Raw genomic sequence first — 20,271 nt, 5'->3', positions numbered from 1 at the left:
AATTAGAATATACATATTACAGCTTCACCTACTGGTTACAAAAAAATAATAATAAAACAGCAGTAGACAGCAAAACGCAATGTGGCAAAAATTGCATTTCTTTTAACTCACATGAAATGATTAGAATGTAGATAATGATTATAGGAAATTAGGTTTGTACCTTTATGTGAAATGGTAAGTGCAGTGTCAGAATAGGATTCTGTAGGCTCCATTAGCTTGATCTTGGTTAGGATTTTGATCTTCCATTTTTCTGTCTATGAATAATTATGGATTCATACATAAAGAATTAGATCTGAACATCCCCCTGTGCCATTTTGCAGATGATAATGGGACATATGTTCTCTGAATAAAGTCTTTTCTTCGTTAAATTGAATCATCCATTATACTCCTGTTTTTTAATTTCCAATCAATTTCTTGTCATCCTGCCCCCCCCCCTCGTTACCTCGCACCACTTTGAATGATCTCATAAACTCTTCTTTAAGGTGTGGTTCTTTCACAATGATCTTTACTTGAATGTTATTTCATTTTCTAATTCTTCTAGGTATATTCTTCAGCCTATAAACAAACAAAATATGCTAAGATTAATTATTGAAAAAAAAAAAATTTAACTTCCAGTTTGGCAGCTTTATTTTTTGTTTTGTTTTGTTTTTTGCTTGTCTCACTTGCTTTCTTTTCCGTCCTCGTAGATTCCCTCATTTATATCCTTCAGATTTCTACAAAAGTTATTGTCAAATTTCTATTTAGGGCTTAAGTGTTAGATTCAATTATTATTCTTAGAATTCAGAATGTTTATGACTTGACAAACTTTGGCCGTTATAATCCATCGTTAACCCACACTCATTTTACAAGATACTCTTAATTTATCAATTTATTCCCTGCCATCCAAATTGAACTATCTTCTGGATTTTTTTTAAATCATCAGTATCTCTGAGTACTCTTAATTTATCAATTTATTCCCTGCCATCCAAATTGAACTATCTTCTTGATTTTTTTAAAATCATCAGTATCTCTGAGTCATCATTATTGACTCAATTTTCAAGCTTGGCTTATCCCCTAAAAGCACCTTATAATTAGCAAAGGTCCATTGATTATAGTGTCCGCAGAGTCAATGAAAACCCAATTCTGTATCCGGGTATTTGTTATAAAGCCCCCCCCCACCCCCACCTGTTTCCTGGAATATGCTTGATGAAAATTCAATGTGAGTTTTTGAAAATAAAAATGCCTTTCTAATTAAGGTTTTCTCAATTTCACATTTTGGCAAATGCTTGTAGGCAATGAAAGCAAACGGACTCGATCTGCTACGCCAATCGTTACTTGATGAACACTTCTTGGTAAAGCAATTTAACATTTATCCCTATTTATATATTTATCTCTCTAACAAGTGGTTCTTTCCTCGGTGAATACACTAAGACCCTTCATATATTAACCACCTTGTAAAATTGTTATAATGCCAAAATGAAATATCTCAAAATAGAAGAAACATAAGCAGGTAAGTTCAAATATTAAACAACTACATATCTAATAATATATTAAAAAAGAATGAGTAATTATGATAATTTAATTGATTCGATATCCCCTTGACCTGAACTCCATGTATAGCCAGTACAGTTACCAAATAACTTCAGTTTGTTGGTTCTCTTAATTGTAATGCCGATTATCAACATATTTTTTAATTTGATATCATATACCCCTTTGCTTAGGATATATTTGACAGTTTAACACATACCCCATTCCTCTTTATTCTTTTTTAATAAGTAACACTTTGTTTTTTTAATCACATTTTCAAGTTTGTTATTTTCCAAAAATGTACCATTTCTTTGTGAAGGAAATGATGCACCCTTGCAAAATTTCATTAGCTCACATGAGTTATAAAGTGGCAATGCATATATTGTACAATAGTCATAAATTTGTAGTTTTCTGTGTGGTGTTTTCTAGAATATTATGTGATTTGGTTTTCAATAACTTTGGGACTTTTTTGTTTGTTTTGCAACCATGTTTTGTGTTGCTGTCATCAAGGAATGAAATTATTTGTCCATAGTGCATGCATACCTGTTTCATAAATGTAGTGGCTAGTAATTGTTCTGTTAATGTGCTTTCATTCATTTCATTGTATCATTTGATATTCTTATAGTATTTTAATCAGCTAACCTTGTGTTTTGTCAATATCATAAAATCAAGAGTTTTCTATTTCAGCACTAATCACAACCAGCTGCTCAATTGTTAAATGCCATTCATAAGAGAAAATGTTTTTTTTTTCTAATTTCATTAATTGAATATAAATATATTTTATCTATGTAGAAAATAAATATTCAGCAATGTAAAGTATCAATTTATGGGAAATTAATTGATATAATTATGCATTAGGGAAGAATTATATAACTGTGAATGGTAACTAATGTTTAAAAAATTGATTAGTTCTAGTAGACTACAATTATAGATAAAATATGATTGGTTTTAATGATTATACCTCACAGATCAGCTAATCTAGCCAATTGGACAAATATTTATGTTTCAATGATTTATTCAAGGAAATATATATTTTTAACAAGCAAATTTACTAACAAATACAGTATTTGAATGGTGCAGATCATTATATAATTAATTATGAATTGAGAGTAGTTTTTGTCTCACCTGCATAGCAGAGTGAGACTATAGGCGCCGCTTTTCCGACGGCGACGGCGGCGTCAACACCAAATCTTAACCTGAGGTTAAGTTTTTGAAATGACAGCATAACTTAGAAAGTATATGGACCTAGTTCATGAAACTTGGCCATAAGGTTAATCAAGTATTACTGAACATCCTGCCTGAGTTTCATGTCACATGACCAAGGCCAAAGGTCATTTAGGGTCAATGAACTTAGACCATGTTGGGGGAATCAACATCAAAATCTTAACCTAAGGTTAAGTTTTTGAAATGTCATCATAACTTAGAAAATATATGGACCTAGTTCATGAAACTTATACATAAGGTTAATCAAGTATCACTGAACATCCTGTTTGAGTTTCACATCACATGACCAAGGTCAAAGGTCATTTAGGGTCAATGAACTTTGGCCGAATTGGGGGTATCTGTTGAATTACCATCATAACTTTGAAAGTTTATAGATCTGATTCATGAAACTTGGACATAATAGTAATCAAGTATCACTGAACATCCTGTGCGAGTTTCAGGTCACATGATCAAGGTCAAAGGTCATGTAAGGTCAAAGAACTTTGGCCACGTTGGGGGTATTTGTTGAATTGCCATCATATCTCTATAAGTGTATTGGTCTAGTTCATAAAACGTGGAAATAAGAGTAACCAAGTATCACTGAACATCTTGTGCGAGTTATAGTAGTTTTCAAAATCAGCACTGCTGCTATATTGAATCGCGTGATGCAGGTGAGACGGCCAGAGGCATTCCACTTGTTGTTATAATTGTCTCCTTATGGAGGTTAGCAAACATTAACATTTTTCTCACAATAATTGTATTTTGTTGGTAAATTGTACTAATTTCTTAAAATCTGAAGTAAAAACGTCCCCTCTCCATCAGAAGCATCTACTGGTAGTATATTATTTGATCCTTTGACATGTTTTTAGATATTATTTCAAATTTAACAAGTACATAAAATTTATTTATGCATGTGTACATAATTATATATTTCACGTTTATAACTATGTAACAAACAGTAATTACCAGTATTAGTCATTATTCTCACTGTACTGATAAAGTGCAGAATAATATGCAAAATATATCAAATTTAAGTCAAACACGTGCTCATTGACGTACCTGTATCACTTACAGTACCCTGTAAATTGGCAACCTGACATGGAGAACAACGTCCTGATTGGTCAGATGGTTTTGAGGAAGAACCAATCAGAGGCTTGCACACATCAAGACTCCAGCGCCATACTAGGGTTGAAGGTGATTGGTGGGAAGATGAAGGAGGCGGGGCGACTGGGGGCGTTTATCTCTAAGGTTAAACGAGGTAGCATAGCGGACACTGTGGGTCATCTACGGGCAGGTAATTTGATATTTCCCTTATTTTACGTTCATTTATTTTGTTCATTTTGAATTTAATTGGTCTACTAATGTCTTATGTATTGCTATTATCTGTTACAATATATATGTACATCATAATATAAATCACTTTCATGCACTGTAAAGAAATTGTGTACTTCTCATCTGTTTGAGTTGCCATAGACTTACTACAAATGAGAACATTATATAATAATACTAATGATAATAATACGTAAGATTTATATATAATTTTTCAATTGTGGTTAAATGCTCAAGGCACTTAGAAAATGGCAAAAATAAAGAGTAAAGATAAGTACAAGAAGAGGCTCATTACAATAGAGGAAAATGTCTTGTCTTCAAACCTAGTACTTGCTGATGAACAAATGCAATTTAAGGTTGCCCTTAAAGGATCTTGCAGAGTTGAGTTTTTTCAGCTCCTGTGGTAGTGTATTCCACAGGGCTGGTCTGGCATAAGCAAAGGCTTGTTCACCCCAGGATTTTTTGGATAGTGGGATATGTAAAAGACTTGACTGGGATGATCGAAGGGTGCATACAGGTTGATACTGGTATATTAGAGACTTGTAATTGGGTGCGAATCCATTGATTATATGATAAACCAGAAGTAGAATTTTGATAACTAAGTGATATATATATGGTGGCAGCGGTGGGATTTGCTACTTATTAGAACTTTAAACATTACCTAGCTTTAGAAATTGTTAAAATCATTTCACATTGAACTTATTTGTATTAATATACTGACAACTGAAATCTGTTATTCCCATAGGACTTTTAATTGGATATACAGGGCATCCTATTGAATATTTTCAAAGATCTCTACCCATGGATGTATCTTATTTCATTTTCTATCATTTGGAATAGCAGATTTATTATTTATAAAGACAAGTAGTTGAAAAGATGACTTTTTGCCATAACATGGATGTTGTAACACAAAATTTGCTCTTACGACTGTTGCTTGTCCGCTATTAAATCTCTCTGATGATATAAGGACAGGATATTAGGGTTGTGTTAAGGTTATTTGGTTCAAAATAATGTAAGGGTTATGATTAAGTGCAAGCCAAGGTAAGTTTTGAAGATTGAATTTATGTTTGGCGCAGTGTGTGGATTTTCAGAAGGAGTAGTCGTGGCAGGAGCAAATGTTGTGGAACTGTTTTAGTAAGAAGTTCCAGGAAATAAGAAACCCTGAAAGTTGGATATTGACATTGAAAACTAAAACAATTTTACTTTTTCATCAAGTCAGGTAAACAAAATAAATTTACAGAAATAAAAGCTTCAATATGACTTGAATTCATTTAAAATCATAATATGTATTTACAAAACTATTAAATCTCCAACCTTTATTACTCTTTTTTTTATCTCCAGGTGATGAAGTTCTCTCATGGAATGGTCATAATCTTCAAGGGAAAGATCTCAATGAAGTTTATAACATCATCTTTGAATCCAAGAGTGAACCTCAGGTTGAGCTTGTGGTTGCAAGACCAATGGGGTAAGATTGTCAACTTGGATGGTGTTTTCATAAAGCTGTTCGTAAAGTTACGCACAACTTTACGAAAGACTGGAACATCTTTATAAAACAACCCTCTAGAAAATAAATGGGCAAGTTTGCTCCTAATTTGAAAATGCCCCAAAAATTAAGGCATGAAAAAATTGAACGAGGAGCCCCTAAAAATTCCTAGTGTCCAATCCATACTGTCATACAATGTAAGGCAGTTCCATAGAATAAGTTCAATATGTCTGTTCCACCCCCCTTTATTTTGAGACTGTCCAGGGGCCTGTTGCAGAAAGAGTTGCGATCAAACGCAACTCAAAAAATCTTGCGCAACTTGATTTCCAGCCAATGAGGCACCCGTATTCGGGACTTGCGTTTAAACGCGACTCTTTCTGCAACAGGCCCCAGGGCCCCGTATTACAAAGAGTTACGATTAATCCAATCAATTGTAACTCTATGGAAATCCATCGTTGTCATAATTTTTTCTACAGGAAATGTGCAAAATGTCCTTTGTCAGTAAACAAAGGAGAACACACCGAAATGTCAAGAAATCGATGAATTCATGGATATATGTTCAATTCTAGAAAAAAATTTGAGCAAACATGCAATTTATATGTTGACTTTGCTGGCTTTCCATAGTTACGATTGATCAGATCAATCGCAAGTCTTTGTAAGACGGGCCCCTGATCTTATTTGTCTCTGTTTTCTAGTTCATACAGAAGATTGCAATGCACTCATTTTATGAAGTAAGAATAGCGATATATGGGGGTCTGACAAAACATCCCCAGAAAGAGTTGGGTTTTTTCCCTGTTAAAGCACATTTGAACTTTTTTCTAGCTCAGTGGTTCTAAGGATTGTTAACAGCCAGAGCCGCAGCTTTCTGCGGAAATCTGTAGAAGTTTTGCAGAAGTTAATTACTGTTTTGTTACTTTCATACAGAAGTGAGATTCCTCCTTCTTCCAGGGATAAGATAGCCCAGTTCCAGTCTCCGAGACCAGACTCTATCATGAAGAGAAGCAGTCAAAGTGAGTTACAATGTGAGCCAAGAAAATACTATTATCATCAAAATATAATCTTTAAAACATTCACTCTGAAATATATTATCAAGAGTGATAAAGGTCCAGTGGGTGAGTCTCTAGACTCCATACTGCAAGGTACAGGGTTCACATCCCTCCCGCAGCACTAATAGCCTTTGGTAAGACACAAATCCATATTTGCCACATTCAACCAAGGTGAGGTAAATGGATACCTGGCAGAAATTAATTGCTTAAAATGCTTGTGTGCTGCATACAAAGATTTAGTCAATCAATTCTTGGTTATTGAAAAGACACGTCTTGCTGTAATGGAATATGATGGAAAAATGCATTCATAATTAAAATCATTCACATAGAAATTGCACAGAAAATCATTGATATAGATAATAGATAATAAAAGAATGCATTAGTTAAATTATTCATGATAAACCTATTAAAATAAAAATAAGCATATATGGTTTTAAAATCAATTATACAATTGCCAAGAATGTAGATTTAATATATATAAAATTTTCAGATTATTTTAGTTAAGATTTATGATATTTTATAATCCACAAGGATGATTCTGTATCACCTTTATGGAAGGTTGCTCGTCCCTTTGTTTAGTTCAGACTACTGAAATATATATTTGTTTTAATTATGATAAGAATAATTGTACTTGCTTATATAGCGCGCTTAACACTTGCTGTATCAGAAGTCGAAATCTCTAGGCGCTTCACAGTAAAATGCAGGGTAATTAACCCGGATATGTGTATTTGTTCCTTTATCAGGTTCGAGTGGGTATGAGTCCAACAAGCCAAAGGAAGAAGAAGAGCCGATGCCGATTGTTAGTAGGGTCAAGCGGCCCTCGGTGACCATCACTAGCCCAGGAAGTCCTGGCCTACCAAGAAGGAACACATCCCCTACTGCCTTGGGTGAAATTCAGGTAAGGAACCAGTTTAAACAGGAATAGTGGGCTTGTTAGGAACTCACAAACCAGTCAGGTCGATAATGGAGTCTATTAGAACAGAAGAAGAAGCAGCTTATATTGATTTGATCTACAAATGATTTGCCAGAATGTGCAACACTACCAACATGCTGTATAACATCTTTCATTATCCTAATGATGACAAGAACACACTTGTCGAAACGACGAATTTGGGTGGTACTTTTTAGGGCCAACACATACCCACGAAATGATACATGGTGTATCGTGAAACCACTACACTTTTATTTCTTCCCCATGCAAACCTTCTGAAGTTACATGCTGTATTTAACAGCTTACCAGTTCAATAATGCTACCAATTAACCTATCCGGTCAATGGAGTAGCAGTTGAGGGGATCCACAGATTAATTATAATGTAGTATTATGTGTTTTTTAAATATCAGTAATAGTAATATCAAGATTATTCCATATGCTCTCCTTTTTCAGATCAAACTTTGGTACGATAGCAATAATTACCTGATCAATATGACAGTCTTGACGATGCATGGGGCGCAACCAAGAGATACGGGGGATCTCCGCAACCCCTATGTAAAGGTCTTCCTACTACCAGATAGAAGGTATGTCTAAGAGAATGTTGCAAGCAATGGTTTGCGATCCTTTGCAAATTTCAGTTTTTGTCTCACCTGCATAGCAGAGTGAGACTATAGGCGCCGCTTTTCCGACGGCGACGGCGGCGGCGCCGCCGTCAACACCAAATCTTAACCTGAGGTTAAGTTTTTGAAATGACAGCATAACTTAGAAAGTATATGGACCTAGTTCATGAAACTTGGCCATAAGGTTAATCAAGTATTACTGAACATCCTGCCTGAGTTTCATGTCACATGACCAAGGTCAAAGGTCATTTAGGGTCAATGAACTTAGACCATGTTGGGGGGATCAACATCAAAATCTTAACCTAAGGTTAAGTTTTTGAAATGTCATCATAACTTAGAAAATTTATGGACCTAGTTCATGAAACTTATACATAAGGTTAATGAAGTATCACTGAACATCCTGCATGAGTTTCACGTCACATGACCAAGGTCAAAGGTCATTTAGGGTCAATGAACTTTGGCCAAATTGGGGATATCTGTTGAATTACCATCATAACTTTGAAAGTTTATGGATTATATTCATGAAACTTGGACATAATAGTAATCAAGTATTACTGAACATCCTGTGCAAGTTTCAGGTCACATGATCAAGGTCAAAGGTCATTTAGGGTCAATGAACTTTGGCCAAATTGGGGTATTTGTTGAATTACAGCCATAAATTTGAAAGTGTGTTGGTCTAGTTCATAAAACTTGGACATAAGAGTAATCAGGTATCACTGAACATCCTGTGCGAGTTTCAGGTCACATGATCAAGGTCAAAGGTCATGTAAGGTCAAAGAACTTTGGCCACGTTGCTGGTACATGTACATGTATTTGTTGAATTGCCATCATATCTCTTTAAGTGTATTGGTCTAGTTCATAAAACGTGGAAATAAGAGTAACCAAGTATCACTGAACATCTTGTGCGAGTCATAGTAGTTTTCAAAATCAGCACTGCTGCTATATTGAATCGCGTGATGCAGGTGAGACGGCCAGAGGCATTCCACTTCTTTAAATTTACAAGTCATAGTGGTAGTTTCAAAAACTAAGGAGAAAAGTAAGGAGGAGCGTGGTGTAGTGATTCTGACTCTCGCCTTGTAAACAGAGGGTGGTGTGTTCGAATCCCACCACGGAGCTGGCGTCCTTTGACAAGGCGTTAATCCACACTTTGCCACTCTCGACCCAGGTGCTAAATGGGTACCGGTAGGATGTGAAAGTCATAATAGCTTGTCCGGTACTTTGTGCGCCTCACCGGCGACTGACTGGAATACTCCCCACGGAGTGGAGGATGTGCACACATTGTGTGCGGGAATGACTGATTGGAACCGATGACCGGGGTAATGATATATCTGTAAAAGCGCTTAGACACGTCGTTCTGATGTATTAAGCACTATATAAAAGCAGATTATTATTAACAAAGTTTGAATTAAGATTAGGGTAACAAGGACAATGATATCTTAATTGTTATGTCACGGAAGTGATCACGGGTGTTGTCTTTACCTTTACTTTCATTGGGATTAGTACCACCACACACACCTTGCTCAAATTGGACCCTAAATACGTAGTGTTTGGGCAAAAAGTACATCCTTTATGAATTATATTAGTCTTTTTATCCCCTGGCAAATTGGGCCGTATACACATAGTTTTCCTAGCAAAATATATACCCTTTTTTAATAATTTAATTTTTTTTTACACCCTTATCATACGTTACGTATGTAACGTGCCCTATCTTGAAAAAGAATTCCTTTTCACATGTTTTTTTGGGGGGTCACTCATGGTATTCACTCGTCACTGGAAGTGGAACCTCCCCCCCCCCCTTGGGCTATTTTACAGAATCTCTTGCCTGTAAGGCTGTGAGGACGCTGGTCATTGTACAAATACAATGATAAATGTAAAGATGAATAGGATCTAAAAAGAAAAGTGGCATGCATGTGAATAGTAGAATGCAATATAGTAATTTGTTGGTTCAAAATATTAAAAGGGACAAGTAGTTTGATATACTGATGGAATATAATGCTTTTGTACAATCACATATCTGAAAGAAATCATTTTTCAAAGACAACAAAACTGAAGTGTACATCGGGTGAAGAGCAATTAACAAAGATAAAGCAATTTAATGCAAACTGATTAGTTTCCTTGTCTGATCTTACTGGTACAACAACATCAATAGGAGACACAATTATAAAATGGCAATTTATGACCACAAGATGGCGCTCTGCCTTCCCGAGAAGTTAGAAATATCCACCATCATGTTTGTTAAATAAATTTAGTTCATACTTACTTCTGCAGTGACTGAGTTTCAACATAGTTATTATTGCTATGTTATGAAATCTCATGTTTTATTAGGAATGACATATAAAGAGCTAATTATCCACTCGTTTTACAGATGCACATGTTCATTGGGTGGTGAGTTTTTATGATTGATATTTTTGTTGTTGAAAGCAAGTGTTAAAGGAGAATGAAACTCTTGGAGCAAGTTAGCTGTTGTGAAAGCAGAAAAATTAAAGAATAAGATCAACAAAAGTTTGAGTAAAATAGGACTAGCAATCAAAGAGTTATGAGCATTTGAATGTCGAGATCACTAATGCTATGGAGATCCTCCCATTGGCAATGCGACCAAGATCTATGATGTCACAGATGAACAACTCTCCCCTTTTGGACACTGAAAATATACCCCAAAACATCTCTTTTTGCTCATTCTAATCATATGACAAACGATTCATCAATGATATAATGTTGTGAAACCTTTGTACTTGTCCTCTCATAAAGAGAACACCTCACCTTGTGATAGACTCTATAAAAGTGAGAATATAAGTGAAATAAGTACTAAAGTAATGAGGGAGTTGTACGTGTGTGACATCACAGATCTTGGTCGCATTGCCAATGGGAGGATCTACATGGCATTAGTGATCTCAATATTCAAATGCTCATAACTTTCTTATTATTCATTGAATCTTCCTCAAACTTTCAACAATATGTTTCTTTGATTTTTCTCTTTGATATGGATTCAGCTGTGGTTTCAAGGGTTTCATTCTCCTTTAAGTAGTTACCAGTAAATAATTCTTGTTTATCTTGTCTCAGTCATGCCCTGTATGTTCTCCTTATTTTCAGTGAGGAGACAAAACGACGGACCAAGACCATTCAGAACACGCTCAGCCCGAAATGGAACCAAACCTTCACCTTTGGCCCCATCAAGAGGTCAGAGTTCAGGGGTCGTGACCTGGAGGTCACCGTCTGGGATTTTGAACAATACGGTGCTAAAGAATTCCTGGGACAGGTAAGGACTATTTAAAAAGTTACTGAACTTTATGACGTTTTGTAAATCACATAGAGTGAACATACTGTACGTGCATTATAAAGGAAAATAAAGTCTAGATTGATTGGGACCACCTGGTGAACAAGGGTTAAGATGAGTAGAGGCTTCTGATGGGGGGAGTTCACTTAGTAAGCCCTAAATATTGTCTGTCTGTCTATCTGTGTATCTATCTACCTACCTATTTGTCTATTTATATCTATACAACTGTCCATCTATTCATCCATCCATCTATCTATATAGATACATATATACATCTTTTTATTTTCTACCAACTTATATTTTCTCTTTCTACCTTTTCTATTTTCCGACCTTTCAGTCTGTCTCTTTCGTATAAAATGCCACCTGTTTATATTTCTGTCTATAGCTAATATCATAACATTGTCTTTGACCTTGTAGATGATACTTCCCCTAGAGGGAGCCCCGTTTGACGGCCAGTCCCACTGGTACTCCCTCTACCCTCACGGCAGCTCACGTAACCAGCCTTCCTCGCCACCCCAGCAACCTCCGCCACAACCCAAGAAACAACTCCCGCTCACCACGAACAACAACGGCAACCCTGGCATGCACGACATCATCGGCAAGCGCATGGCCCAGGAGAACGGCAACATGCGAGAACAACTCTCCCCCAGCTCAGTGGGTCGGATCACGGACAGCGATGTCTCCGACTTTGATGATGGACTGACCGGCCTATCAGGTATATGATCGTAGATTTGCCAGGAAAAGCCATGCACTTGCAGAATTTCTGTGTGAAAGATATATACCACTGACTTGTGGTATTGTGGCTTTTAACTGATTATCACTTAACATTATCATCTGGTTTCGCCAGGCATGGGGGAGTAATTATGCATAATCATTTATATCTTCTTAACTCTGCAACCAGCAAACTATTCAAAATCAAAACAATTTAAGTCTCAAGAATTTCAAAATAATCTAACTTATAAAAAACAAAACAGTTAATGACAATGATTTATAAAGTGGGAAAAGGTGCATACTCTTCCCAAGAGGGAAAATTTGTATTTATGGCAAGAATTTCTTAAGTTTTTTCATTTTCATGGTGACTTATTGTTTGTGGAATGAATGGTTTTCTTGGTTGCATTCTGTAATTTTTTTCTTCTTAATAACATACTGCATTGCTTTTAATGAGCATGTCATTTCCTGATGAACTTACCTGTTTAACATCTAACAAAGGCGGTTTTCATGAAGCTGTTTGTAAGTTATGAATGGCTGGTCAGACTCACTCGGGTGCTAGACCAGATTCTCATTAACCCATTGACTACTGGATTCTTTATTTCACAGTTGTCTTTGAACATGAATTATCCGGTCCCAGTAGGCAATGGGTTAATTTTGATTCCCATCTTGTAGCGTCATGGATCTTTGTAGATTAGAATGTTCATTGTATCCAGCACCTGGATGGGTGATTTCAAGTCCGGTGCTGGTGTTGGTGCTGAAAGCACAATTTAGATTGTGTTTCCCAACTCCTAAACCTATTCTGAGTTTACACAAATATAATCCAGATCACGATATTGACAGCTCAACACCTAGAGAGTGACTTTTGAGGACCATCTTTATTTCTGTTTGGTGTCATTAAAAAATTTAAGTTTAATTCATTTATTTCCAGTTAAAAATCACAGTATAAGAAATTCATGAAAATACATAATTGAGCAAATGTTACCAAATACATGTATTACAAAAGTCTTCCACATAAAATATATATGTAGACGATAAGTTAACATTTCAAACAACAAAGGAAATAGGGAAATTATAAAACCCCCAAAATAGAGTTTGTCTGGGTAACTTCCCCTCATGGAATTAGACAAAATATAATTGACATAGTGAGATATAAGAAACTTATTTGCTCACAATTGAATACAAATGAACAACCAAGGAAAAAAATTCAATAGTCAAATAATTGACCTATAACACCAACACCAAAAGCTCAAAACTGAATTTGAAATCATCCAATGTAGAATATAATATTTTTCAAAATTTGAATGGGGTTATAGAAAGTGAAATCTCATTGAAAAAGTGTGCAATTTGGGGTATATCACATTTAGCACAAGAAAGGATCACCAGTTGTGTGTTAATTGTGTGCTACTTACCCAACAGCATTATGGAACATCTCAGGTAGGTGCAGCTAATTGTAAGTTACAATTAAATGACTTTATGCACAACTAGTAACCTTTTCTTGTGCGAAATGATCCCTGAGTAGCTGACTTAAGACACCCTTCTCAACATACTTTCTAAAACTAGTCTACTGGAAACCGGTTCAGGAAACCAGTTTGGAAGATCGCCAATTGCTAGCGTTCCCCATTTGATCATCCGAAAGTGTTTTTCAAAACCACTTGACGTAAAGCGGTCTTGTTGCCATGGGAACACTCTCATGCAGTGGGGTGACATGTTTCGTGCCAAATTTGAAACTGCAGCGTAGGCATTCCGCATACCGTACGGCGTGTGGAGTAGCGTGCTTGAAATGTGCGAAGATTGCTTCCCGAAGAACGGTTGTGTCCTCTTTTATGCCAAAACCAGTTTAACGAGGCAAAGTGATCTTCAAAACTACATTTTGAGGTGGTTTCCTGAATCGGTTTGGAAGATCGCTTCCACCATTCTCATTACTCGTTAAACTAGTTTCCACTAAACTAGTTTTAGGACGGTAGTGAGAACGGTGTCTTAGTACCTAAGTACATGTTCCCGTCATCTTTAAAGTCATGCATAACTATACAAACAGCTTTAGGAAACACCCACAAGGTATATCCTATTTGCACCTAGCATCGTTCTTTCTGTAATAAGCTCCTTTAAATATCTAATGCATTGGCATAATGTGTTTTCTTGCTTTCTACTGTTCTTTTTTTGTAAATAAAATCTGTGTTTGATGATTAGTCTACAAAAGCCAGAGCTTGTGTGTAATTAAACTAACAAATTCTTCAGATTTAAATGAAAAAGAATTTTGCCTGGTTTTGAAAAATGTACAGATTATCCAGTATGAAAAGTGATATTTCTGCTTTTGTCTTTGTTTTGGTTTGAAATAACTCTCTAAACTGGAAAAACGTAAAACCATCTTATATCCTACTTTTAAGAAACTGTTCAATCAAAACCTTTAAAATAATACCAATGAAAACAATGATATTATAGTATTGACAATAACACTTCAATAAATTTCTGGTTTCCTAAACTTTTTGTGTGATGTAAAACGAAAAAAAGATTATCAATACTACACAAGATTTTGTGTACATGTTTGTTTTCCTCTTTCTCTGTCTTTTCCTCTTCCTCCATTAACAAACCAAACCTTGACATCTTGTAGGCGGGACCACCACAGGGGCGGGGGACGTAGCCAGTATCTCATCATTTGGCAGCAGCTGCAGCCCGCCCCCAGTCAGCGACCAGGATGACAGACCCTCTAGTCAAGATACTGACTTTCCACGTAGTCAAGCCCCGCACAGGCGTGCTGGCATAGGTACTAACACCCCTTCCCTACCCCTCCCCTACCCCCTTCCCCTACCCCCTTCCCCTACCCATTTCTCCTACCCCCCTTCCCCCACTCCCTCTACCTCTCTCCAACCTCTTCCCTATCCCTCCCCAACCCCTCCTTACCCCTTCCCTTCCCTTCCCCGATCCCTTCCCATTCCCTTCCCTACCTCTCCCCACCTCTCCCCACCCCTTCCCTTCCACTTCCCTGCAACTTCCCCTATCCCTTCCCTACCCCTTCCCCTCCCCCTTCCTAGCCTCATTACCCTTTTCCTAATAACCACTGCTCAACCAACCCTTCTTCCCATTTAGACTTATGTCCCCGGTTTTCCCTTCTCTAAAATGCCAATTCCCCCCTTTTCAATGCTCTAAACATCAAAATACATATTCATTAATGAAATGCAGAAAACTTGTGATGGAGCATTTGTTTATAGTGATATCTTAGAAAAGTACTATCTGTAATATCATGCAGATGCGAGCTCAGTCATGCTTAACAATGCAAAAAGATGTGATCAGATTTTTCGTCCATGCACAGTTTGTTTTGTTCATTTGAGTTTGCTTTGATTTGTATGATTTTCACTACGTTTTTCATAATTCAAATATTTTTGGCCTGGAAATTTATTTTTTCCTGTGATTTGTTTCTTCTGTTTTCTGTATTGCAGAAAAGTGGGTCCATCACTGAAGAACTTTATTACAGGCTTTCAAAAATAACTTTAAAAAAATGTGTTTTTATTTCTTTTTATTGATCTAATAAATCAGCCATTTCGGGGTTGAAAACCAATGTGAAAAAGCAAATTCAAACATTGACAGGACATATAGTTTATTTTATCAATAACAATTTTAACAATTTCCTTCTAATATTTTCTCCATTCTTTCTCATTTTCACACTTAATTTTTACCATGTGTAATGTAACAATTGTTTGTTTTTCGTATGTTTCTTTCTTATATTTTTATAGCATATACATTACCTTTGAGCCAGCACTATCTAATAACACATACAAGTACTTTTAATTGCATCAACTCATTTATCATATGAATTGTCAATCTTTACAGCATGTATCATAAAAACCTACTATAGTTTAGCATGTTCTTAGAAGAAATAACTGCATTGGGATACATGTATTGTCATTTAAGTCTCTTCCTGTTATTCATTGATGAATGACTGTTTATTTCATTTTCTCAGGGTTTTTGACAAACTTTATTTCAGTTGAGGTATACAAATATATATGCATTACAATGTACTATATACTGTATATACTCCAATTTGAAATATTAAGAGGAATACAACCTCAACTCTTTATTCTACAAGGAGTTAGTGTGTTAATCTACCATTTTCAATGACATTGAAACCTGTCTCAAGGATCTCCCAAAGGAGATAAGAAAAACAGTCTTCCCAAGAAGGTCTTGGTCTTTAATGATGGGTTCCTACCATAGATGTTGCAATGGGGGAAAATATTCAGGATACTGAATTCATGGGCTTTATAGTCATAAAGTCCTTTCCTACAGATGGTGGCTTAAACAGATTTGACTTCATGAACTATATTTTCAAAATTATTCTGCAGTGACACCTCCAACTCAAGAGGACCTGACACCGAACGAAGAACCCATGCCCAGCAAACAGCGACGCAACTCGCAGAGCACGCTTGCCGTTCCCGAGAGAGTGTCCCGGAGGCCACGATCCCCGTCCCCCATCAGGAAAGAGAGAGGGAGAACGAGGCATTCCGAACCAGCAATAGAATATGGCAGACAACATCGAGCACAGGACCTGCAGCAGGAGATGGAGAGGGATCGCGATCAAGATCGAGATCGGGACCGCGACCAACCTTTGGATAGAGACCGGGAAAGGGACCGGAATCACACCAGGGAGAGAGGACGGGAACGTGACCGCGACCGAGATCTTGACCGCGAACTGGACCGCGAGAGAGAGCGCGATATGTACTCCTACAGGGGCACGGAGGTTGATGATATAAGGACTTCCCCAAATTCGACATCTTCCCGGGGTCACGAACGTGAGTCCCCTCACCGCTTAGACCGTAGCTCGCCCCCGCGTCGGGAGCGCGAGCACCGCTCAAGGACACTCTCCCCTCCTAACATGTACGAATACGATGAGCCCCGGAGATCCCGGTCGCCAAGCCGCCGGTCGGTCGATACCTCGCAGTCGGACTCGTACCAGCGGCGTAGCAGGTCCGAGAACCGAGGGGAGATGGAGTACGACAGACAGTACAGAGGGCGCCACATGCTTCCTCCTCCTACGTCGGGTCTAGATTCCTCCAGTTTACCCAACTCTCCTATCCACGCGGGACGTAACAGTCCTTCCTCTACCCCTTCAACGCCACGCAAGCAACAGCGAAGGCTACCCCAGATACCCCCTTCATCCAAAGCTGATAAAGGTAATTGTTACCACTTGACACCAATACCTGGGACCCATTTCATAAAACTTGTTATGATAAAACAATTGCACTAACAGTTGAAAGATACTGTAATCTGCCAATCTGATTGGCTGAAAGTAAATTTGTTACAGAAATTGTGCTTTTGTTATTATATAACAACTTTTCCTGAAATGGGACCCAGGGCCCAATTACAAAGACCATAATGCTTCATTATGGGGCTGATTTTAACAATTGATGATTCCACAATATTAATCATAGAAATTAGCTGATCAGTCTTTAAAGGGATGGTCCAGGCTGGAAATATTTATATCTCAATAAATAGAGTAGAATTCACAGAGCAAAATGCTGAAAATTTGATCAAAATCGGATAACAAATAACAAAGTTATCGAATTTTAAAGATTTGCATTATTCCGGTGAAACAGTTCTAGGCATGTCTTTATGAATATTCATTAGGTGGGCTGATGATGTCTATCCCCACTTGTTCTTTTGTACTTTATTATATGAAATTAGGTTTATTCAAACATTTTCTACCAAGAACTAAATCAATTGGATTGACAACTGACTATGTGCATTAGTTATTTATTGCCGCAACTTATTTTAATATAATGGAAACACATCATTTACACATGTATGAAAAAATGAAACATTTATAATTTCATGTAATAACATAAAAAGGAAAGTGGAGATGTGACATCATTAGCCCACCTAATGAATATTCATGATGATGTGCGTATAATTGTTTTCACAAAATATTGAAAAACTTTAAAATTCAATAACTTTTTTTATTTGTTATCAAATTTTGATGAAATTTTCAGCATTTTGCTCTGTGAATTTTACTCTATTTATTAAGATATAAATATTTTCAGCCTGGACCATCCCTTTAATTAACTGTATGCTATATGTCACCTGTTAGACCTATTCTCTCATTGCCTAAAACTATGCAAAAAAAGTCCATGCAATTACTATAAAGTTATTTGCCATTTAGTCACTTGATATAGCTTAGACTATATGGCTTCATCAAGACAAAATAAGCAATTTTTCCTTGCCATCCTGATGCTGTAAGATGCTATTCTGCATCACAGATATAAAATTAATACAACGCAGTCATAATTATATTAAGAAAGAAAAAAATATGCAAGGTTATGGTGCTCAGGTAAGCACTAAAGAAATTGAAAACCTGAGCTTTAGAATTATGTCTTCCAACTAGATGACCCAAAATAGGATCTGGATGAGTGTCGTCATAGTTTCAATTAGAAATTGAGCCATATTGCATTGATTTTTATCTCTTTGAATATAGCAAACCTTGAGAAATGTTAAGTGACAGTGGGAGGGGGAGGGGAGGGGATATGTTTAGGTGGGGTTAACTGAATGTTGCTTTACAAGCAATGAAGTGTTTGAAGGTGATCAGATAATTTGAATCTCGTGGGATCGTAATCATGACAAAGTCGTAGAGAAGTTGGCTCTTCCCCAATAGACACCTTCAAGTGAGGGATGCTCATACCCGATTTATCCGGGGTAATCAGATCTAATTCAATCAGGTGTTCTTAGTCACTGGTGTTTGACCTCCGAGCATTTGCGCTTGAATCCGATGATTGAGATTCCACTTATGATCGCAGTTGTGAAGACTCCCACACTTTCAGATATCTCACTTACACACCCACACACACACAGACACGTACACATTGTCTCAATCACTCATTTTGGGTTTTTCTCAATACCTTAAAGCATTTTTTTGGACACTCCCTTTCTTTGTTTCTGTCATTGTCTCTTTTATTCTCTCCTTCCTTTAGCTCTCGTTCCACACTTTTCATTTTCTCCCTCACACACACATGCACACATACACATGCAATTCAATTCATTTCAATATTCATTAGGTAAAAAAGGAATTGCATGAGTAATTACATACATTGCAAAATGAGAGAATCAAACCCCTTAGAAAAGCAAGTGGCTTGAAAAATAGGGTGATCATTAAGCACAGTGGCATGCACACAAAAAATCACACACATAACCTCACTCACACTATATCTCCCTTTTCTAATTTCTCTTCAATTTGTATTGGATTTTCTCAATATCAAGTATTCTTTTGTCGTACCCTCCTTCTTTTTGGTCATCTTCCTGATAACAATAATAATAGCTGGATGCATACATCAGCGCATCTCTTCCAGAGAATACAAAGCACAAGTAGATGGACAATTTGGATTTCTGTTTCTCTGTATTTCCTTTCTTTAACCTTTTCTGTCTCTGTATCACTCTCTTCTCTCTCTCTCTCTCTCTCTCTCTCTCTCTCCCCCTGTCTTTTACCTAGCATTTCTTTGTACCTGTGTTTTTTCTTCTCTTGTTGCTTCTTTCTATTCTTTCTTTCTCTCTCTCTCATCCTCTGTCTTTTACCCAATTGGTACCTGTGTGTTTCTTCTTTCTCATCCTTTTTTTTAATTATTGCTGTCTTTCTCCCTCTTTCTATTGCTTCATCTCCACTCTCTCTCTCTTTCTTCTCTCTCCAAACAGTTGTCTTTCTTGATCTTTTCCCAGTATTTCTGTGTGTATATGTGTTTGTGTGTCCATGTGGGTGTGTTTACTCTTCCTGTTTCTCCCTCTCGTTTTTCTTTCTCTTCCTCTCTTTTTTCTTTCTCTCCCTCTCTATGGCTTCCTGCCAATTGGGCTTCGTTATCCCTCATTAATGCAATTCTATCTTCACCCCTCTTTGAAATTTAATTTCCAAGAGCTCTTCCGGTTACCCCCGATTTCTTGAAACGAAGGTCAATTTCCTTGTAAACAGCGGTCAACCACATGTTAAGGTTCACACTTTATTGAATTACTCGCCAACAGAAATCTAATTAAAAGCTTGATCAGGAATTAGCAATGCGATGTGCTCCGGCGTCTTTCTCTCCCTAATGGTCTTACTTATAAAACCCGGCTTAACTTTTCTTGTATGATGAATAAATAATCTAATTCTTTGCATCAAATGGTCTGGGGGTTTTCAAGGGAAAGTGAACTACATATCATTA

The 20,271-nt window shown here is 36.9% G+C and overlaps 1 protein-coding gene across 12 annotated transcripts in view; it reads left to right on the top strand.

Moving 5' to 3' along the window:
* Positions 1-20,271, top strand: part of LOC129262450 (regulating synaptic membrane exocytosis protein 2-like) — a 37,743-nt gene that overhangs the window by 13,106 nt on the left and 4,366 nt on the right. For 2 of the 12 annotated variants that reach the window (XM_064102503.1, XM_064102529.1), the window contains exons 3-11: positions 3,784-4,003; positions 5,380-5,503; positions 6,446-6,531; positions 7,311-7,465; positions 7,952-8,082; positions 11,209-11,374; positions 11,810-12,107; positions 14,712-14,864; positions 16,438-17,265. In XM_064102503.1, the coding sequence (XP_063958573.1) occupies positions 3,784-4,003; positions 5,380-5,503; positions 6,446-6,531; positions 7,311-7,465; positions 7,952-8,082; positions 11,209-11,374; positions 11,810-12,107; positions 14,712-14,864; positions 16,438-17,265 (2,161 nt within the window). Of the gene's footprint in view, positions 1-1,271; positions 1,332-3,783; positions 4,004-5,379; positions 5,504-6,445; positions 6,544-7,310; positions 7,466-7,951; positions 8,083-11,208; positions 11,375-11,809; positions 12,108-14,711; positions 14,865-16,437; positions 17,266-20,271 lie in introns of all 12 variants that reach the window. The other 10 variants (XM_064102495.1, XM_064102521.1, XM_064102534.1 and 7 more) reach the window with 7 other exon arrangements.

The sequence above is a fragment of the Lytechinus pictus genome, chromosome 1, assembly GCF_037042905.1.
Source record: "Lytechinus pictus isolate F3 Inbred chromosome 1, Lp3.0, whole genome shotgun sequence".
In the NCBI taxonomy this organism is placed as follows: domain Eukaryota; kingdom Metazoa; phylum Echinodermata; class Echinoidea; order Temnopleuroida; family Toxopneustidae; genus Lytechinus; species Lytechinus pictus.
The sequence above is the reverse complement of the archived record's forward strand: the minus strand, read 5'-3'. Positions and strand labels throughout refer to the sequence as shown.